Raw genomic sequence first — 23,200 nt, forward strand, 5'->3', positions numbered from 1 at the left:
GCCCCCTGCCTGACAACTGCATGCTCAAACTTCAGCTGGTGTGTATAGCTGGTTCAGGTTCTCTACATTTTTAACTGTGTTAATGATAAAGCAAATGTTTTTCTTCACATTTTTGCTTTAACTCAATGATAAAGCAAATGTTTTTCCTGCATTTTTGTTTTAACATGGTTGTCTTTTTCTTTTCTTTCGAGTTATGCATAATGACAAAAAAGTGTAAAATGAGCATCAAATGTACCAAGTCACGACATTTTTATTATCTCTGAAACGGCTTGTAAGTAAATCACAATTTATTTGTCTGTTAGAGAGAAATCAGTTAACAGCAGCGCTGTATCCGCTTACATGCTTTTAAGGTTGTCGTAGGATGGTGGAACGTAGCATTAATCACAGCTCTGCCAGAATGTATAGTAGCTAGCGACGATGATCCGTTATTGAGTACCTGCCCTGCACCTATTAACGGGTCAACGAAAATAACGGCAAGCGGGATGATCACTTGTCCTGTACAGTTGCTTCTGTCTAGCCCATGATTACTTAACTCAATAACACAATTCAGACCCAAATAATGGAAGACGACTTTCAAATCAAATCATTTTCCACTGGTGGTGTGATGGCAGCCTTTAGCTCTAACAACTTAGGGTAGAGAAGTTGAACCTTGTGACAGCCTCCCAAATCAAGCGCAGGGCCTGTAATCCCACCGAAGCACACCGTTCTGTGTCAGTGGCGCTCTTGACAGATTTAGATAAAGCTTCTACTGTACAGCATTAATGATTCTTTGTGACTTAAAAAAGTATTTGTTTCTGCCGACATCTCCAGCCATGAATGGAACTCATTCAGGAGTCGATAACCCTTGCTGTAACTCTGACCTTTGGAACTAGTCGACATTGTGCAAGGATTACAATGGGAGGAAGGGGGCCACAGTTAAACAGACAACAGACACGGCATTGATGCGGACATGCTACTATGATAAAGATGACACTGCACTGATCCGTATTTCCTGCCTATCTCTGTTTATCTCCCCAGTGCACAAGGCCAGGCTGGGAAATGTCACATGGTTAGCCCCAGCCAAACAACAAGACATCTATGTAAGAAACATGGCCGCCCTAACATTCTCTCACACCATTAATTAAAATAAAAAATTGCTATGGCAATAAGTCATATTTTTGTTAATATACAGGATATACTGCGTATATGCCAGACAAAATAGTTATGATTTGTGACCGTCCAGATAAACCCAATGTCAGGTTTTTTTTAAACAGAAAGACACGTTCAGACTTACAGGACATCTTACATCTGAGTAAGGCAACAGTAGAGCAGAGATATTTATCTGATAGACAGGAGTAAGGGAAACAGTTTTAATGTCTGTTGGTAGCTATAACACTGAGGTACACTCTAACCTCCGACTACAGTACAAACAGAAAGATTCTTATAGACCATAGGACTCGAACCTCGGACTACAGTACAAACAGAGAGATTCTTATAGACCATAGGACTCGAACCTCAGACTACAGTACAAACAGAAAGATTCTTATAGACCATAGGACTTGAACCTCAGACTACAGTACAAACAGAAAGATTCTTATAGACCATAGGACTTGAACCTCAGGCTTTGGTACAAATAGAAAACTCTAACACTGTCAGACTTCTTCCTACAGGACTTGAACATCAGATTATATTGTAAAGGCAATTGAAATGTTTGTATGAAGCTCAGATGCTTTACTTCCATGATTCCTTATGCAGACTCATACCTAACCAATACCAAAGATGAAACAGAAGCAGATGAAGTGTTAGCTAGAGAAGCTCAGAATGTCATAGTTCCATGATTTCTTCTAAAGGACTCGAACATAACTTACTAACTATAATCACAAGAAACCCTATCAAGTGAAGAACAAGGCATTAGACGTTTCCTCACTTAGGTCCATGTATCCTCATGTCTACCAGAGACACATCCTTCAATTCACTAGAATTTCCAGGCTTGATAGGGAAAAGTTGCCATAGAGATGTAACGGTAGACAATGTAATCAAGGCTCTTAAGTGACTTTCAATGTTTCTCAAGGTTAATTCGGCTAATTAAGTGTTTTTGGTAGGAGTTGAACCTGACCACAAATTATTCCACTCAGTGCTCTGCCAAGTACACAAGTAAATGGGAAGTGAATAGTTATAACATCCCTGCGACTTTCTCTCTATCCATGGAAATGGTTGGAATTGTTTAAATGTGACCTTCATTTCATCTGAACTTAATTATTAAAACAACCACATTGCTTTCCAAATTCATATTTACCTTTTATTTCAGTAATGAAATTTTCTGCTTAAAATGGTTCGTAAAAATCTTAACAAATTTCTTGCTTTTTTCTGTGATATGCACTGCATTGACTAAAAATACCCCAGATATGTATAAAGTAATATATTAATTTCTATAAAATACTTAATGGCCCATCATTATATTGATATAATGGCTGCCTTTGATGGTTTGATAATCCAGTTAACTTAGCATGATTGACAGGTGCTCTGGCCGATTGTGGTTTGACCCTTGACCCTGTTTTGGGGGAGTGTAGATGACTGAAGGGAGAAAGTTCAGAAGCTCAAACAACATAAATCTTGCCTTAATGATGGTATTGGACAGCAGTCTCATTATCATCCTAATCTGGTCTAGATAAAATTCATATGTCAGGTGACTTCACTTTACACAAACTCTCCTGAAATAAATCTACTGTAAAGTTACCCCTCATAATTTGGTGGCTGCCAGTGACTGATTAACTGATGTCAAGGAAGATAACTCCGGCTTTGAAGTTTTGTAAACAAAAACTTGAGCAGCCATCATAATTGGAAGCAAGGATGTGAAGCAGGCTGGAGTGTATGGAGGTGAAGCCACAATACCCCGGAAACCAGATGGTTATGAGACAAGGTCCATATGTATCACCCCCACATCACCTGCCTTCTCTGTCAATCCTAATTTGGGTCCTGCTTCAACATGAACCACTTCTAAACAGCCCTGGCTAAACCCATGTGGCATCATGGTGTAAAATGTTTTCATTATAAAAAAAATTGAGTCCCGCTTGAGGATGTTAAAACACTTCCAAGCAGAGCAGGCTAAGCCCATGTGGCATGGTGGTGTAAAACGTTTTCGTAATGATTATCATTTTGTCGTATCCTGACCAGAGATCTTTACCTCGCTGAGAGACAGGTGTACTCCACTACCAGCTCTAGTACCTACAAAGTTTTACCGAGCTGATGAATTCTAGTGTGATGTGGTGAGAAACAGATTATATTGCCCCAGAACAAAACAGCATGGTAGCTGTGCCAAGTTTTATAAGACAGAAACAGTTTCCATGAGTGATGGGATATAAAGATCAACTCTGTGCTAAAAGACAACCAGAACTTTTAATTGTCAAGTAAATAGGGTGGGGAAGAATTTTCTTTTATGGACAAATTCTGGAAGTCAAAGCCCAAAGTCCTATTTATTCATTCTTAGTATGAATACAATTAGTATTTTTTTAACAATAAATTAACTAACACACTCTTTATTAGAATTTCTTTGAAATGCTTGAACATTTAGATTTTGTTTGCATAGAATATCTGTCTGCAGTACAATTCAAACTGTGCAAAAATTGAAATGTGTAAGTTCATATTTCAGAAGAGTTTTTTTGTCACCATGTTGAAGACATGATTTCACCAACAACTCAAAATGATACATCAGCTGGATAATCATGTTGCGGTGAGACTTGTTTAGGGATGACTTCCTGTTACGACAGAGCATCGTGTCACTTGGCGGTTAATTACCCAAGCATTCTACGCTTCCGTTGCCGCAGCCTATTTAGTCTTATGACAAAATACTACAACAGGGCTTTGAGGTTCATGTCAAGAGTTTTCGTGACCTGGGTACTTGTATAAACAAGTCATCATGTCATGATAAAAAACATGTGTCGTAATTTTGGAAGGTTTGATGACACTCGGAAGCCTGTTCAGGTCCTTGACATTGTACCTGACAGTCAAGGGTCTCCTCTTTTATTGTCAGTGCCGTGGGGTAACGTCAATGTGACGATGGGGTAGTTCCACTTATTGTCTTGGCTCAACTCGACAAGCTGTAGGGGTTCCACTGAACAAGTCATTAATTATAAGGCATTGTGGGAAGTGCCACACCGTCAAAACTTCCATACATTCTAGCATCATCATTGCAGCCATGTGATGAGAAGCCTCATCATATAATTAGGTAATAATTACAGCAGTGACAGAGAGAACCTGAGGTAGAAAAGGTTTTTGGTTGGTTGATCAGCCAAATGTCTTTTGAGCTCCATCAAGACAGGAAAGTGCATGAAGCCAAAAAAAACCCCAACAATAAAAACAGAAAACAAAACATTAACGAAGAGACAATTTACGTGTGATGTTAGCGAGATATGTTGCCCAGCAGGTACGGAGGCTGAGGGAGCCGGACAAAGTTAGAGTTTGTATGTACCTACTACTACAGTAAAGGCTGGGACAAATTTACTGACAATCACCAGAGGATGAGAATATGATGGAAGGAAAAATGATGTATAGTGTATTGGTTAGGAGGCAGGCGGTGTGAACAAAAACAAGTCTTAACGCGCCAGGAATGTCCCCAGCAAATTGGGAGTAACAGTCCCGCAAATGTGATACATTCCCCAAATGTTGGGTGAATTCCTCCTAATACTTTCACAGTAAGACAGTCCAACCAATTACTGTCATTTCAAATCAGCCAGCACTCTCATTAGTCGAGATCCTCTGCCTGCTGACATCCCCTAAAACCTATACTTGCATCCTTTGTGAAAAATGAGTGACTGTAAAACACATAAGGATAACCAGAAAGTAGGAGGATGGTGAAGATTGGTCGGCAGTGAACCTTGGTGCTGGCTTTGTAGTGTAGCTGGCCTGTTATGATGAGGTCTGCCAAAGTGATTTACCTTCCCGACACACGTACACCTCCAACACTATCTCCCAAGTATCATCTATGTTACCAAAAAAAAAAAAAAAACATTATTCCCTTCTATTTTTCATAGTTATTGTTGAGTAATCAGGAAAAATATTCTTATTATCAATAAACTAATTCAAATTTCTACTTGTTAGAATGAAATAAAATCAAGAATTCGGATCAATCCTTTGCACATGTTTTAGTGTAGTAACTAGATGTGATGGAATAATCCCTATAATTCTGTGGGATTAATACATATGCAGTCAATATATCCAAATCCACATCCAAATCCACACTCCCTTTCCTAGCTTATGTTTCTAGTATCGATCAAAATATGCAGATTTGCATGTGTTGCAGTCATAGGAAAACTGTGTGAAAGATTGTTTTCTTCAAAGTATTTTTTTCATTTTTGTCAACTCCATCTTCAAATGGCTAAGATAACAGGATACAAAATTTAAATTTCTGTTGATTTCTACTTGGAACAAGTCTCTTTTTACAAAAGTCTGCCTCAAACATTGAGCTATTTAGCTCTTCACAACTCAAGAACAGAAAGTTGCACCAAATGACAACTTTATACCTTCACCCTTACATAAATAAAATTAAGTACAAGTGTAATTCAAATGATAGACCTTCACGTTTTATAAATCGAATATTTATTCCAGTAAGAAATGGTCATCCTTTTAAAAGAGAGAAATTCTCTATACCCCTATTAAGATAGAAGACTGTCCCACCATTCCCCGACAACTGAACAGCCACGACAGTCTGCCGTCGACACCTACATGATGGCTGTCTTGGGGATTTGTGATTGTTCTTGGGTAATTTTCCAATATGTAGCTGACACAGGTCAATGTAATTAAGGTGACAATCTCTGCTCAGTTACATAATTGATGAGCCCACAGCATAGGGTACCAAATTATTTCCCAATTAAGGTGTGCTATTGTCGCTGGGCGGGCCCGTGGGAGTTGTCGTCCACTTAAGGTACGCACGCTCAACACCACGTACGGGTGTTTGCACCAGCATACTAGTTATTTGTGGTCCTAAAGGTAACACTGTAGGTAGCAGACTCATATAAAGTGTGACTAACGAATAAAACACCTCCGTCCCCTACCTGTGTAATGAGAACAAAGCCTCTCTTTGGAATCCAATCTGAAATGAAGCCCTAGTTCCTTACAAATATAAGACAAAGCCTCTCTGTGAGGGTTATTACCAAACAAATATGTTTTTTTCCCCTCAGAAATGTCTATGCATTAACAACTAAATGAACTTTTGACTTCCCTCATTTGAATAAAATTTTACGAAAAAATTTCAAAATATTCTGGTTTCACTAAATGACAACCAAATTCACACATCAATCACTTATTGTATTTTTAGGTGAATTATTCATAAACAGTGCGAACAATTATAACTTTTTTTATAAATTTTTCCTTGGCTAATATTTTCATAATACTTTTTCACTTTAAGTTGCATTATCTCTACTGACTTATTAGATAGTATACAAAACTTATTTTTCCATAATTACTTTAGAAATATATAAAATTGTCGATATCATTGTCCAATAAATCTGTGGTATAAATAATTATCTTTTAAAGCATTTGTAGAGAACAAAAAGTAAAATTTTCAGGACTTAATGAACAAAAGTAAAACACTCAGTTTAAGTGCTCAGAAGCATTGGAAACATTCCTTTACCAATTTCATTACTTTAAAATCTAGATAATAATTAATCTTTATGAAGAATATGTTATACTTGATAAGGAATACATCTGTTTTAAAGATCCCTTTATCTGTATTTTTCCAGTAACAATTTCTCTCCTGAGTAGATATGACAAGTGATGGGAATATGGACTGTCAGTCGTGATCATCTCCCATGTTTGTGATAGGTTGTGTGATTTTGAATAAAATATAAAGATATTGTATAATCACAGGCAAGAGAAACTAATTATAAAACATATTGCAGGTCTAAATAAGCCTTCATAGAAAAAAATGTAACATTTTACGTCAAAAAGCAAGCTTTAACATGAGCTCTTGATTATGAAATGTAATTAAGGCCAAGGCGGTGGAAACAAGAACAAGATGACGAATGGCAGAATTTTCAACACTTAACGCTAAAATTATTGCATCAGAAGAGTGTGGCAAAGAAAACCAAATCTGTGGTATTCTAAGAACATAGATCACATCGTAAGACTTGAGAGATCACCAGTCGGAACTGTTACCATAATTAATTGTATACTTCTCCATACCTGGATACTACACAGCTACTTCAAACATGACATAATTATTTAGGTTGCCTAGGTAACTAGACCTTGACTAAGAGATCAGTTTATTTATTTCCTTTGAAAATTCAGTTTTCGACAAAACATGGAATTTTATAATACTCAAAAATATTTTGGTATGTTGTCTTTTAGTTGTAAATATCTACCAAGGTAATGCTATTATTATAGCTATGCATAAATTATATTTAGATACATTTCTTCTCTATAATTCTCTTTATTTTATTTAATTTACATTGGTTCTTAAACAAGTTATATAACTTCTCAAAAATAACTTTCAATGACCAAGATGGGAGGGATCTTAAGACTGGAGGAAACTGGCTGTAACTGGAGTGATTGGACCTTTTCTTTTTGGAGTTCTACAAAGCTATCTATAAAGATATTATATAATTCCGTAATTATGTGTGAATAAGTAATTTCCAATGATAAAATACATATATTGGGCATATGGTGGGATTATATTTCTGACATTTGATATATCTTTTCTTTTTTATAGATTTCAAAACCAAACAAACTAAAAGCCTAATATGAAGAACTTAGAGAAGATAACAGCTTTCAATAGCCTTTTATACTCAAATCGTAGACACATATGAAGACAAAGATGGGAATAGAAAGAAAAAAACACATGGTAAGCAATATGGTGCTATATATGAAAATGTATGTGACTTAGATATGGCCTTTATCTAGAAACCTTCAATGGTTGAACAGTAGAGATACACCAATCATAGCAGCTATTTCAATATCAATGTCCGATATCCCCATTTCCGTTTCACTAATATGATGTGTAAGAATTTTTTTTGACATTTGAACTCTCTTGTATGCTAAATTAAAGGAAGTTCTAAAAGCCAATATATTTTCCTGTCTTGTGCTTGCATTGACATAGCATTGCGCATACTCAAAATAATAAAAAAAAATTGAAGTCTGTTTGAAATATTTCTTAGCCTATACGTGATGTTCGGTACAGCTTTAATCTTTACCAGGTGACTTTCAATCCAGATCAAAAGTTGTTTGGCACGAGTGTAATTAGTGGCGAGTGTTAATAATGAATGAGACATTCCTTGTGATATTGTCCACAAAGTCCCCTACCTGGTTAACTGTACGGACATACACAAACCCAGTGTCCATACAAAAACTACAATACAATTAATTGTCTCTTTATTCCAGGCTGTTGAACTGGAATGATACAAGTTTAAGTAGCTGTTTCGGACATCATCAGTACAAGGTGGAAAAACAGACATATTCAGGTTAAAAGTTGTCAGAATTTCTCAATCAGTTGTGTTTTTAGTGTTATAAGCCATTACCGATGATTTGGACAATATCGCATGATGAAGTATAATTTGTCTGACTACAGGAACACAGAGGTAATTAATCCAAAACACCAATCATATCAACCGCTACCCAATTTACGCCGCGTGATTGAAGACAAGAAAATACGTTAGGCAAAACTGAAGCGGCCTGACACATTCTGGGTTTGTCCATGGTTGGGGTTGACCCCCAATTTGATGAATGGCACATCATTAGGGCGTATTGACAGTCAGAAATCACAGTTCAAATCCGGCTTGTGTGATGGGCAAACAGCGTCGTGACATTACCGAGACAAATGCTCTGGAAAAGCAAGCGATGAATTAAGTCAAGTAGATATTTTATTGAAATCAATCAAATTTTGCCGTGGGGATGATATTTCCCATCTCCATCTCATCAATAAGATCGTTACAAATAACACACACAGAAAGTGTCTCTGTCGCTATTTTGCATAAATTGATGGCTTAATCATTTCAATGTGCAGAAGACGCAGAGGGACTGTCTTCTTCTCGGCAGCGTTCCGCTTTCTTACTCTCGTAAAGTCTGGTTACAGCCGCGTCAACAACTCAGGACAGAGACTTTTTTTTAAGTCATTACAGGAGTTGATTGATGTTGATTGCCATTGTTGGTTTTATGAATTCATTATCGTAACCGGTGTTAATCTCTATCTAATGCTATCTGACGTGTGGCGTCAACATAGCTACAGTCCTGTTACACAGCAGTTACTTCACCGCCAGGCAATTGTTGAAAAGTCCCCAAATATGACAGAAAATTACCATGTAAAGCATCACATAAACATTAAATGCTAAATTGCCATCAAACAATGTGAATAGTTTAAATAAGATTCATCCCTAATTACGCAAATCTGAACACTTTAGGTCTTCCAATACTTTCAGACCAATATTTCTGAGTTTTAAATAGTCAGCGAACATTATACTCTTTATGATACTAATTATGTTATCAATATAATAAATCTTTACAATTAGGTTTAATGAGGTGAACAGAAACCTATACAAGAATATATACGGCCTTTGTAAAACTAGCAGGGCAAGATGATATTCCATGCGTCCTGGTTTCAAATTAAATCTCAAACTAATTTATTTGTCACGTAAGTTGTTGCTGTGGGCGGATGTCTCACGATAGAAATAGATCCAACCACAGGACATCTGACAAGGTCACAGACACTTTTGACAACGGCAGCAAAAATCAGTCAAACAAAGAAAACGGTAAATTTCCTTTAGGGATATCATAGAACAGTAGACATATTTGGGCAATTATTTTATTGCCTATATTTAAATATTCAGTTCTTGAAACATTGATTGTATCGTACCATTTAAAATAAGTGTTAAGTTTAATCTTTACATACTCTCCGAATTCCAACGAAAGGCTCTTCGTCTAATCTCAATTTGAACACCAAAACTATCATATAAGCATTTTGAAACGTCAGAAAAATTTTTAATCTTTCATCGGCAAAATGGAAAAAAATGTTATCACTGTTGTGTTAAAATAAAACACTTGCTGAAATTAAGAAGTAGATCAGAAAGAAATGTACTTAAAGAGAAACTAGACATTTTTGTGTCACCATTTGTGAAACAAATATCTTAATTTGCCCACATTTTTTTTTTTTTACATTTTGAAAAATGCTCAAAATAGTTTTACAAAAGCGAGGACTAGTTTCACGCTGTGGCTCAACAAGTTTGAGTTAAATGCTAGTAGACGCTAATGTCATCCCATAGTGTAAGATTAGGAGATCAAAAACGCTCAGTGTCAAAGGACACTGCTTGTTCCCAGTTTATCAGGAGATTTGAAAAGTAAAATTAGCTGTGATTAACACAAGTAACAAGGGGAGTAAAAACTCTCTTAAAAACACTAGACGACCAATCAGGCAGGGCCATCTGGCCTCAGACTTCATGGGAAAGTGCCAGAGGATTGAATGTCACTGTTTAAGGTTTCAGCCTCTCTGTGACAACAGGGGCCATGTGACAATCATTCTGGTCTTGAGGACAAGTGATGCATGCAGTCCTTATCAAAGCCATGTGCTGGCCCCACGATTTTCTGGTGAGAAAAGTTTTTATCAGGACTGAGATGCTGACATCCCCTAGTGTGATGAAGTGCAGTGACTGGCCCCCTGGTCACCAGAGTGACCCGTAAAACTTGTGTCTAGTTACCATGGTCATCACAGTAAAGATGGCTGCCAGGATAAGAGTTTGGTGGCCAGTAAGGTGCTACATGGTCTGCAGTTCTTTGTGTGACCTTCGCTGCTGGGATTTGACCTTCCTTGCTGGCCAGTCGGAGGAGAGATTGATGGCTTTAATGTCTTGTTTGAGGGGTGATTCAGTTGGACCTAACTTATGCTTAGTGTCGTCTGAACACCAAATCAAACCGATCTGGGGCCAAAATACTTGCTTGTAGTGCCATGTAACAACACAAAATTTGACATTGTTTATAGCAGGGCTTCAGAAAATCTCAAAACATAATTTGACATATTTTTTTCAAAGTCTTGTGTGACATCCTTTGTAATGAAGGGGTAGGAAACAGGTAAGCGCCACTTTTCGCAGTCCTACAGGTTAAAGACGGCACTCTGCATCAACAGCCGTCTTACATGACGGGTCCCGTTTGGTTGTACAAATTGTTAAAATTACATGTTTTAACTTAAAAGACACTGCAAAGAAAAATACCCAGAAAAGGGAAATCTTAAAAAAAAGTGATTTTTTTCTTCATATTGACTTAGGTTCAAGGAAGACAGACAGATATCACTTCAGGGGAGATAAGTTAAAGATATTTCCAAAGGGTTTATAGAAATGTGTCACAGTCCAGGTAACCTCTGACCTTTAAACTGCAGATGACCCTACTCCAACTGAGTGTGCATTCTCTTTGATTTAGTACTTCCTGTTCTCACAGCATGTCACCTGACCTATTTCTAAGGGGTCACTGCTGTCCCCTGTTGCTATGGGTGACACCAGAGTCCCCTGTAGACTGGGTATAGATTTACAAACATGTGTCACAGATTTATGTGAGAGTTACAGATTGGACCCCCAGATTATGTTCTGTTAATGGTGTGTATATAGGTCTACTGTTGGGGTTCCCACCCATATACCCTTTATCCCTCTGTTAGTGGTTAAGCTTGTCATTTATAATTAACACACGAAGCAGTAGGGGTTCCAGTCCTTGACAGTTTCTGAATCCTGACAGAAAGAGACAACTGTGTCACAGACTTAGAGAGGGAAGGTAAATTACAGGGGAGATAATCGTAAATATTAACTTATTTGAAGATACATTTGCAGTCTTTTAACTCTGTCAAAGCTACTACAGTATTTCAGGAGAATGAATTAAGGTAACCCACAGGTAAACTAAGAATTAAACTCAAGGTTAATAAAATGTTGAAGCTGCAAATTATAATATTGTTGACAGAAAATCTTTATAAAGATTAAAAGCTTTAGTCAGCAACAATTCCTTTCCATCACAAGGTCACAAAATTCATAAATTTTCAAATTACAAAGTCGTCGACAGGAAATCCTTTAAGCTTTTAATATTTCTCCAATTTTTCACTGGAAAAGAACAGAAGACACTGTTATTGATTTATTTGCGGTTAAATATAAATTTTCCCTTTTGTTTGGACAATTATCTGTAAATGGTCACAACATCATAATAAATTTCCATATATTAAATAAATGTAATCCATATGCCAGAAATGATTTCCTTTATTCTGTACATATTCTACATAAAACACGCTTCCTAACACTAATATCAAACAAACAGTGTATTTTTTAAGATTAACTGTTTTATATGTATTTTATTCTTATTTTTATTTGCTTGAAATCTAATTCATCTACATATTAACATCTCATAAACAGTTTATTTTCCATTTATTACTGTGTTTTTTGCTAATTTATTTTCATTTATTCTCTTCCAATTGCATTTAACCTTAAGTCTATTAATACATCTGTTTGTCTGTCAGAACAATAGCTCTATATCATGTGACCTTCTATGCTAGAAAACAAAGATGAGGTCGAATGACATTTTATCTTCAAGGTGGTGAAAAAGACCAAAACATGTACATGTAATATACCCAACACAGATTAAACATCAAACAGACAAATTAGGAACATAGAAAATCTATACAAAGTCCAGTCTGGTTGATGAAGAGAAGACGACAAAAATCAACTCAATACAATGTCTTCATACAAAACGTTGATTTTTTAAAACATTCTGCAAATTTGATGCCAATGCTATTTATCAGACAAGCCTTACATCATTTTATATTCTTAGTATTTATTTGTCATTGCGTAGTGTAAAGCAACTAAACTCAATAAACAGCAGAATATTTCAGTATTGTTCATCGGAATCGTTTACAGTGAAATAAAGAACGCGAGCCAGATAAAAACAGACATAAATCACAATTTTGTGTGGTTCCTTTGAATCTAGGATGAGTTTTTATTGCTAGCTCAAACAGATAAAAAGCCATAAGGCTGCACGATCAATGGGGTTAGGACGATTTGGAGGAAAAAACCTGTCACATATGTTGGACAGTTGTATTTATTGATTACAGGACAAAATTACTTGTGACAATTATTGAATAATTTATTCAATCCTGTGTGTGTCACCATCTGACCTCATTTACTTCAGAGATCTATTGTTCTTCTGCCGTCTGCTTCCTTTTTGACGTCTGCTCATTCCATATTTAGATTTTAGACAAAAATGCCTGGTTAAAGACAATTATTGATCAGATGCTATTAGCATTGATTTTTTTTCTCTCTTTATTACAGAACATTATTTATTTTGAATATGTTCATCAATCATCTATTATCTTTGCTATGATCAATTTTTGTTTTGTCACCTGATGGACATTGGAAGGAACTCTGGACTGGTCAAACTTTGTCATAGAAGCTAATTATAATGAACCCAACATAGTGCCATTACTGAATAATTTATCTTTTTCTTTTTTACAATTCTGATAATTTTATAGAGTCTAATATCTATTATTCACTTTAGATAGCAAGCTATCTAATGATGTTTCTTGGACGATTATCAAGAAATTTGTACGCAGTAGCCTATGGCAAGCAATAATTTTGGGAATTATAATATTCTTATAACATCACTGAAAATTAAACAGATTATGAAAATTGGATATTATTTTTAGGAAATTTTATTTGAATATTTTTTTCTACTGCATCTAATGAAATTTTTCAAACCTAACTAAGTGCCTAATTTAGTTTCTATTAAAATATAACATTTTAAAAATCTTTTGAATCTTTTGAAAATAATCTTCTCAATACTTAGTTATGCCAGAGAAGGAAAAAAAATGATGCCTTATAAATTTGAAAATCTGTTTTCTCTACATGGTTAGGATTACTTCTGTAATAAAATCAAAGGGAAACACATTTATTTCTTAAAATGTTATTGATTTTTTATTTCCATGTCAGCCTTAACAATGGTTAAGTATTCACATTTATTTATTAAAATGTCATCCATTGATTTTTCATTTTCGTGTCAGCTCTAAGGATGGTTACGTATTGTTATAAAAAAGGTTGAAAATAATATTAAGTCTGTCAGAAGACAGTCGAGGTTGACAATCACTTACGGTAACAATGACAGAGTGGTCACCTGTCACATTCAATAACCTGGACACCACCTATAATTAGATTAGGGCAGTAACTCCTACCTGGTTAGTAAGATGACCCCTCGCCTAATGAATGGCTACCTACGGCCAGGCCTCCACAATGTTGAATAATACATGGCCAATGTAATGAACAGGAGACATTTGTTTGTCTGTCAACCATTTGATTGAGTTTGTCACCAGGATGGTGATGGAGGTGGTCTAAGCCGCGCGGTCTAATGGGGATGAAGAGATCTAGGTATGGAGACCAAGTCTTTAACGTGTTTACACAAATTGACATGTTACAGACTCACCATATATAAATTGATTGTTCTCTAATCAATACTTCTTCACTGTCCCAAGACAATGAGCCGAACACGTGACAAATTTTGCTCCATTTTTCACCATCAGTAAATTGTGATAAACGGTTTTTTTCCCTAAATACAAACTGCCCAGACTTTCTGACCAAGGAAGTTACCAATCACCTGTCTTGTATTCATCTTAAGTTAATTCTTATTTCTACCAGTTATTTCCTTATTTCCCCTAGCAAATGTATTCACTGCTCAAAGATTTTTTTAAAATCAATTTTTAAATTAAGAATGTGAATTTAACCCACTTACAATAAATCATTATAATGCATCTAATGGATCATTTCTATGGTTGAAAATTCTTAGAAAATTTCAAAGTGTTCTTATATCAAAATAATCAACACAAGTCGATTGTAAAAGGTTTACATAGAAAACCATCGACAATATGTATAAGAAACTTTTCTTCTTAAGGATAAAGTTTTAATTAATTAACAAGTTAATTAATTATCTTTTTAATTTTCGACTAAAATTAACATTTATATATATACATATATATATATTGCCATTTAATCACTTTCTTTTAATAACAATATGTTTACTTTCTGGTTTCGAATCGACTCGATTGGAAGGAAATATTAGTTATATCAAACCTACATACATGTACAATATGTATCAAACATGCTGAGAAAATCTCATTCCTGTACATGCAGGCTCCAACTTATGACATATGACAAATTGCCGAGCGACAATTTCTCGTAAAGATCATCGTTATGATGATTGGAACCAATATTTTTCTACGCCATTCCGTCACAGACAAATGAGCAATGATAATGGTGTCACACGATTTTCATAATTCAACGAGATGCCCGTTATAACATGATATGATCGTACCGCAATCCTTTGATTAGTTTGCGTATCGATTGGAATTGAAGATTTTGTCATTTCTTGTCACGGTTATCCGTATAAGAATGTAGGATTTCTCATCTCGAGTCCTGACCTGGCAAGCGACTCATGACAAATGACGCCCTCTACTGTGAAGACATTTAGCTACATATCGGGATGATAGAAAATAAGTTGTGGAATATCCGATAGCCAAGTTGTGTGTCTAGAGAAACAACTTCCTATCCTATCAATACTTTAACAATGAAGCCTAATAATAGGCAAAGTCAGGTAGATGGTAAACCTGCCCGATCTGCCCTATAGGCAATAGTTACCATGGGAACTTTTTGCGATGGAATTAAATTCAAATATAAATTGTCACTCTTCACTAAAGTTCTAGGTCATATTTTGCCTTAAGTTTCCATAAATTGTTGCCACATATTTTATTTGTTTGGTATTTTCAATTTCCTTGATTTCAAAAATTGCACATAAGATTAAAAGAAAATTTAATTTTATTATCGTTCCAAAACCTTTATCAGTTAAAATAGGCACAAATTCACAAGCACAATTAGAGACATGGTAAAACTATTATTGTACAAATGGCTTTCATTAACGGCTAACTTCTATTTAGGTTATGTCATTTTAAAACCTGACAAATATTACGCTTTTGGCTAATGGTCCAGTGATAAAAATATTAAATTCTGTCAACTTGCACAAAAGCAGCAATCAGGAAGCCGAGAATGTGAAAACCCACCCATTAAGACTGTGTAAAACAATAGCGAACACACCAGCCCGTTTCTGCATGTGTTTTAAATCATGGCTACTTAATGATATCAGTCCATCAGCAATTTTTATAATCTTGGGAAAACTTCTAGCTTTTGAATTTTTTTTCTTTTTCTGATGGACATCTATAAGAAGAACTTGAACCAGATTGTGTATATTTTACTGTTAGGGTAAACAGGTTAAGATTGCTCTCTCTCACAAAAGACCTCAAACACAGCGGTAATTGCAGATTGTAACGATGTGTAAAAGCTGCTGGGCTTCATCAATTGGTGAACTTCCCCTAACACAGGTATCAACAATAGAAACTTCGGCTCCATTCAACGGAAGGAATTGGTTATACTTTCATTGTAGACAAATAACCAATTTACATTGCCGCTAATCAAAAGGATACAAAGAGGAAGTAATGAAAAGAAACGTAACAAGTGAAGTACGATTTATTAGATATACCGAGTACAGACCATGTCATCAAAATGCGGAATGTTCCAAAAGATTTAAAATTCAGGGCAGGTAAAGCCAGATCTCCAGTCCTTTTAAGAAAACAAATTTTTGCCGTCAGTTATGGCGGGGAGTGGGAAAGGGAGGGACCTGACAGCTAATTGACATCAATGTGAAGATTGCAGTGTGCCCATTAGTCAATTATAAGTGTGTGCCTGAGGTACAGGTGCTGGTCTGGGGTACCCAAACAATATAATGGTGGTGCCATAGGGATTTGGCACACGGAAGACTCACGGCACCACCCAACTTGCCAACTCCCCACAAGTTTTGGAATTCAACTTTCCTTTAAATTTACAGGTTTATAAACTGGTATTGACTTTTATTGTGCTAATTTACAATTTCTGTAATATTTTATTTCGCAGGTTTTAATTTGTCGGACTTTTTGATGAGATGTGTCGGGAAGGAGTCCGACATCTGCATTGTGATCTATACAGAGGTTGATAGGTACGTGTATATTACAATAATTGTTTGTTACCGTGTGAAGATAGCAGGATCCTTGGCAGATACAACACTTTCACATGGAATACAAAGAACATTGTTTTAAACTTGCATATTTTCTTAATTTTTATTTTTTTTATTTTTCTTCTCTTTTTTAAAATTACAGACACATTTTGATACTGAAACAATGCACAATGTAACAAAATGCATAACCACCCCCATTTTTTTCTCTTTTCATAAAAGCAATCATCTCATTGGTAATGATAATTAAAATTACAAAACTTTATTAATTCTCTAAACATGAAAAAGTTTTTTTGTTGTGGGTTTTTTTTTTTTTTTTAGAAATTACAAATAGATATCTTGAAGGTACTATGACATTAATCACCAGCTCCACTTCAAACAAAGGCTTTTATTTTTTTTTAAATGAAAGTGATAAAAGAAAAAATATTGTAGAATGTTTGTTATCTTTCTTCTTTTAAAGCCTCAATTAAGTATTTCATAATCTTATTCTGTATCAAAGTAGTAAAGCAGCTGCATTAATAAAAAAAAAACTCAATTAAAGATGCAAAACCACTCAAGTGGAACAAATCTTTTAATAATACAGATTAAGTGTAATCTTTTTACCATATAAATTGTGAAATCAATCAATTAGTTTTAATATTGAAAATATTGATGTAATTTTTTTTAGGTTCCATTCAATTATTATCCAAAATTATTGAAAATGTTAAATAAAAAATTTGCAACTATAAATGTTATAAATGAAAACTTTATTTTTTCATACTTAAAGATATTAATATATGTTTATATATAAAATAAATTGATATTTTAGAATTTCTATAACAAAGACACTGAACACACTTCTAGGTGTAAGAAATTAACCCTACCAATTCTCAGCCTTATAATTTATTCACCAAGCTCGCCTGGGAATATTAGAGATAATTGTACTATCAAATAACCATCTGTGTATCAATGGAGAAGCTCTGTCAGCTTACAACGTCTTTTATTACACAGAAACAGTTAATTCATGGTACAAAACATTGTCTCCTAGTAAAAGGATTTTAAAGAACTAAAACAATTTGTAAATTAAATGAAAACAATTCATGGAAATTTCTTTAAAATGGAAATTGAAAGGAACCAATATCATTGTGTTTATACTGTAGAGGATCCTTGGGTGAAGAGATCCATAATGAAATTTATGAATTAGCTCATCAGTGGTATCAGTCTTTATCATCAACAGGGAAATTCCAACAGAAGCAACTGGAGATCAGGTTACATAGAAACAGTCTCCCACTCCAAGGTTTATTTCTTGGGAGCAAGTCATATACATGTGTCAAAACATTACATTAGGGATATCCAGCTTCCTGGTGTCTCAGAGAGAGAGAGCTTGAAATTGTCCCCAAGATTGTGGGAGGGAGCCCCATGGGGCCAGTAAAGGACACTTAACATCCTCTGGGTGAGATTATGTCCCTGACTGTCAGCTGGTTTGGTGAGAGGCAGGGGGTCGGCTCCAAAGGGAGGGGTCTATGATTGACAGGAAGTGGAGTCCTAGTGGGGGTGGGGGTCTGGAGGGGGGTATCTAAATTGACAGGAGCCAGTCCCTAATGGGGGGCACTCAATGTTTATACACAGAATTATTTAGTTTAAATTAAGTGACCATCTCAAATGCTGTCTTGACCAATCACCAAGATTACACAGCCATAAGGATTTATTTCTATATCAATAAACATCTCTTGATAGAGTGCCACTGAGGCATGCAGTAGTGTAAGTTACAGCTCCATCATTTATGTTATTGTAACAAAGACAATAATGCTGTTTTAATACAAGTATATCTGCTACTGGACAGATTGTTGTTAGATGGCATTATACGTTAGTGAATTAAAATATTGATAATATCTTATTATTTTAATAACAAAATTGTATGTGTATTGTTTAATACTGATTAATAGAAACCTTATTCAAAAGATTGTAATATAGTCCATTCAATCCTTTTTTTTTTGGAAAATTATTGGTTTAAAAAAAAAGAAGCTTAGAGTAGTTTTGAATAGTTTCTTCTTTACCAAAAAGTAAACAGTCACAATTGACATGAATGGGGATAAATATTTCAAAATTTTAAAAAGAATTTTTAATTGAATAAAAAGACTTCTCTCTTTAATACAAAATAGATGTCTGTTTTATGTATATATATCTCTTACAGTTGGTACAGGTTTATTTTTGCCAGAGGTATTAAGAGGTAGGAGTATAAAAGACAACCTAAATCATATACATCCTAGCTATACATAAACTAATGAGAAATTAAAGAAATAAAAAAAAATGTTGGCACTTACCATGAGCGACCCAGCCATGCTTGCAGGAATCACATGCTCGTATGTGTACCTTGCCAGGTGAGAAACACTCACAAGTGCAGTTAGGCAGGGTACAGCGGATAGCCTGAAAACACAAACGAGGAATTCCGGAGTTAGCTGCTATAAAGTGAAGAACACGATGATATTGGTCAGTTTTAGATAGATTTAGTATGGGAGGCTGGACATTGGTCAAAGGTTTTTTGTCCGTCATACTCAACAGGTGAATAACACGTTCCACACCACTGATTTATGATGCGCCCCACTGATTACGATCCGTTATAATGAATAGCACTCAATCATATCAGATAACAGCCTTAATGGGTCCAGTTGTGGTAACAAACAATCACTGGAATCCCTTGGGGATGCTAAGAGAGTCTTGTCATTGTCACAACAGAATAATGTGTCACAATGTGGTCTGATCGTCAGCTGACATTTAAAACTTGAAGTCTTTGATATCTTTAAATCAGAGTCAATCTGCTTGTGTTAATAGGCCTGTAATTTCCTGAAGTTCCTTTCCACACACTTCTGAGAGGGGAAAAAAAGGTTAAAAACAAATTGGTGTGTTTCTTCAATATAAAATCAATGCCACATTTTAAAAGTGTGTATCACTGTTATAAGTTGGTGAATCCCGGAGGGGTGCTACAGTAATACACAGGAGTAGCATAGCATTAATCCATGATCAAGTCCAATTCTAATCCATGTGTCAAGTGGTTGGTGTAAAAACTTGGAGAGAGTCTGTCGCACAAGGAATCAAGTTTTGTTGTGAGAGTTCAGCCTCCGGACCCAGCTGAGGCAAGGTAACAGTGGCCCGTGTTTGTTGATAGTCTTTACCAGGAAGTGCACACACACACACAAGTTCAGAAAAAAAAATGGCTTTCATTCATAAGAAGATTATAGGTGCCATACGACTGTAACTTGACTGTAACGGGAGGCTGTGTTAATCCCGTCCAGAGAAAGGAGGAGTGACAGATGGACTGATGGAGACGCTGCCAATCAACAGGCGGCGGGGCTGGAGAGGGACAGTGATTTACCCAACAACACAATGGACCATCCCCACAACTTGATCGTCTTACACTGTTACTCACAGGCATTGTCAGCAATAGGATACCTCTTAGTTTTTACAGTTATTATAAGGAATGTCTATATAGGGGATATCTCTTAGTTCTCAGATCATATGTATGTGTCTATATAAAGTTATTGCATAATGAATATCTTCATAGGGGATACCTTTAGTTTTCTTCAAATCACATGCATTTATACAGATCGGTTATTATCAGGAATGTCTATAAACAGAAATATCCCTACTAATTTTGTCATAACCAACTGTATTTGAGGTCGTACTTTTAACAGTTTAATTAGAGATGTTTCTATATCAAAGGATCAATCTCAGGGATTCCACCAAAGGGATAATTGACTCCTATACGGAATGTCAGCAGGGTGACCAATCGTCACTAGAGCCATCGTTTTTGATATGCCCATTAAATGATAAATGCCATTTTATCCTTAATATCTTAATGTCTAACTATAACCAGGACACAATTCAAACAGATTCACATTTTTAAAAAGAGAATCAGCCGTACAAAAATTCTTTACAAATCTTTTCTGGGTTTATAGTTTTTAAAGTGAATGCTCCAGGCTAGTGACATGCAAGTTTTGATCCTCCACTAAGCCCACTAAAACTTGTCATGTGTGTGAATTAACCACAGCATCTGCATCAAAATGTTATATAGTTTTTATGTCAGTTTTGACACATACTTCATTTTAAAACCTCAACCTGGCCTGTTAGGGATGGATACTGATGATAACACAGGAGGTTCAGAAAATCCCTTTGTGTGTTGGGAGAAAAAAACCTCCCATAGCACACAAGTTAACATCTGTCTGATAAAGTATCCCAGGCTGAATCTATATCGTATTTTCAACGCTTTCATTCAGATAAGTTTAAGAATGAAAGCAATTTTTACACATATTTTCTTACAGCTGCATTGGTGATCCAATAAAACATAGCATCATAGGTGAAATGCATTTTTTAAAACTCATAGATAAACTGTTATCATTACTATAGCAATTACAATTTGCTGAATTTTTATTATCTTTTCATTTTCAGTACATTTGCCAATTTTTAAGTATGAATATGTTCACAAATACCAAGCTTCTGAATAAAATCTACGAGACATGTTTTTCTTCGAGGTACTAAAGTTACTTAATAAGTATCGTACATCCATACATAATCAATTGAGACAATGCCTTGCCCCCTTTAGATCATTGACAAAGGATTTAAACTTTACATACCTGCTACTTATTGTATCTCCCGTGTGTCTACCCATCCACATGTACAGCCATAGTTAAACTAATGCAAAAACCCAATCATAACTGATCTATGAACATAAAGCTGTAACATGTTATTATTTCATCTTACTTCCGATTTACAGGTCATGTGATCAAGAAAACCTTCGACGACTTTGCCATATTTGAGGGCCCTAAAATGTATTGTAGGAAACGTCTGCTATAACTGGAAGCTGTGTAAATTTCATCTGTAAAAGTTAAAATCAATTGATTGTGTAAAGGTTGTGGCTGATCACTATAGAGTAGAGCTATGGGTGATGGGGTAGCCTTAACATTGGTGTAATGTATAAGGGTTCTTAATTATCATTTTAACAGTGATGGATCCTCAATTTAACATCAGCAGTTTAAATGGAGCAGTACACTTATCTGTCTTCATTATCAACTTATATTCCTCCCTAATTATCCCCATCCCCACCACCTTACTATCCCAGCCCCCATCCCTAAACTATCCCCACCCCCAATACTTATTTGCCTGGACATTTAAGGTCTTAAGGGGCAACACAAACGAAATTGACTTCAAAATTTAATGCATTTTTGAATCATTTCAAAAATATTTATCACTTCCAACAATTCAAAATTTCAAGCAGATTTTAGTTTTATAAAAAGGAAAAAACATGTAGAGTATCATGTAAGTTTTTGGAGAAATATATTGTAGAATTTGCAACAATTAAACTCTTAAAATGTAATATGTAATTTTGAATGACAAGTTATTCATTGGAGGTGATTTTGACAGTCATTGATGACAACCTTTTTAGCCATGCAATGATGACGCATTAATTAGTAAGAAAAAGTTGTAAGCATGAACACCATTTTTGAAACACATTAGATTAATATTGGCTGAACACTTTTCTGAGGAATCGCAAAGCAACTACGTTATCATAAGAATCAAATCAATGGAGAAATGATGCCTTTATTATAATTTCTCTGAGTACCAGGACAAGGACCCATCACTGTCCATGAGGCGAGTTCCAGACTCGACTTTTTAAGTACCTCGTGACTTTACAGGTTGTCAACACCTGTGGCACGGATTCTCAGTCTCTTTTCTTCAATTTTATCGACAGTGGCCAAACTCTACATGAATATTCATTGCAATTACACAGAAATGATCCAACTTATTGTCATCGTGGGAGCCCTGTTAGAACGGTTGTCTGTCCTACACGAGTGTGAAGTATGCCCACGACCCTAATAGGAGCCTACTCTAAACATTACAAACTTTTCATTATGACTCACGAAAATTTACGGTTTCTTCTAAAAACTGACGTCTTTCTGACAAATTGACATTTTTTTTTTGGCTTTTCATTTTAAGTAGAAAAACAGAACCATCAACAAGTAATTTTTTACAAAAATAAATAAGAATTTTTAGGAACTTAATGACAGAACATTGTCATTTTAATTTCAGCAAAGAATATGTAACATGACTGGATATCATTGTGCCTAAATGTGAGCTCAATATTTGCCAGGGACTATGACAACAGTCAAGCATTCCAAGACAATGTATTTATTCTCATCTGTAACATTTGAAGCCT

The 23,200-nt window shown here is 35.4% G+C and overlaps 1 protein-coding gene across 1 annotated transcript in view; it reads right to left on the bottom strand.

Annotated features, from left to right (window-relative positions):
- LOC138333471 (zinc finger protein basonuclin-2-like) overlaps positions 1–23,200 on the bottom strand; it is a 71,556-nt gene that overhangs the window by 36,182 nt on the left and 12,174 nt on the right. Inside the window, exon 3 of the mRNA XM_069281870.1 lies at positions 19,314–19,416. Within this exon, the coding sequence (XP_069137971.1) occupies positions 19,314–19,416 (103 nt within the window). The remainder of the gene's footprint in view (positions 1–19,313; positions 19,417–23,200) is intronic.

Source organism: Argopecten irradians, chromosome 10, assembly GCF_041381155.1.
Source record: "Argopecten irradians isolate NY chromosome 10, Ai_NY, whole genome shotgun sequence".
Lineage (NCBI taxonomy): Eukaryota > Metazoa > Mollusca > Bivalvia > Pectinida > Pectinidae > Argopecten > Argopecten irradians.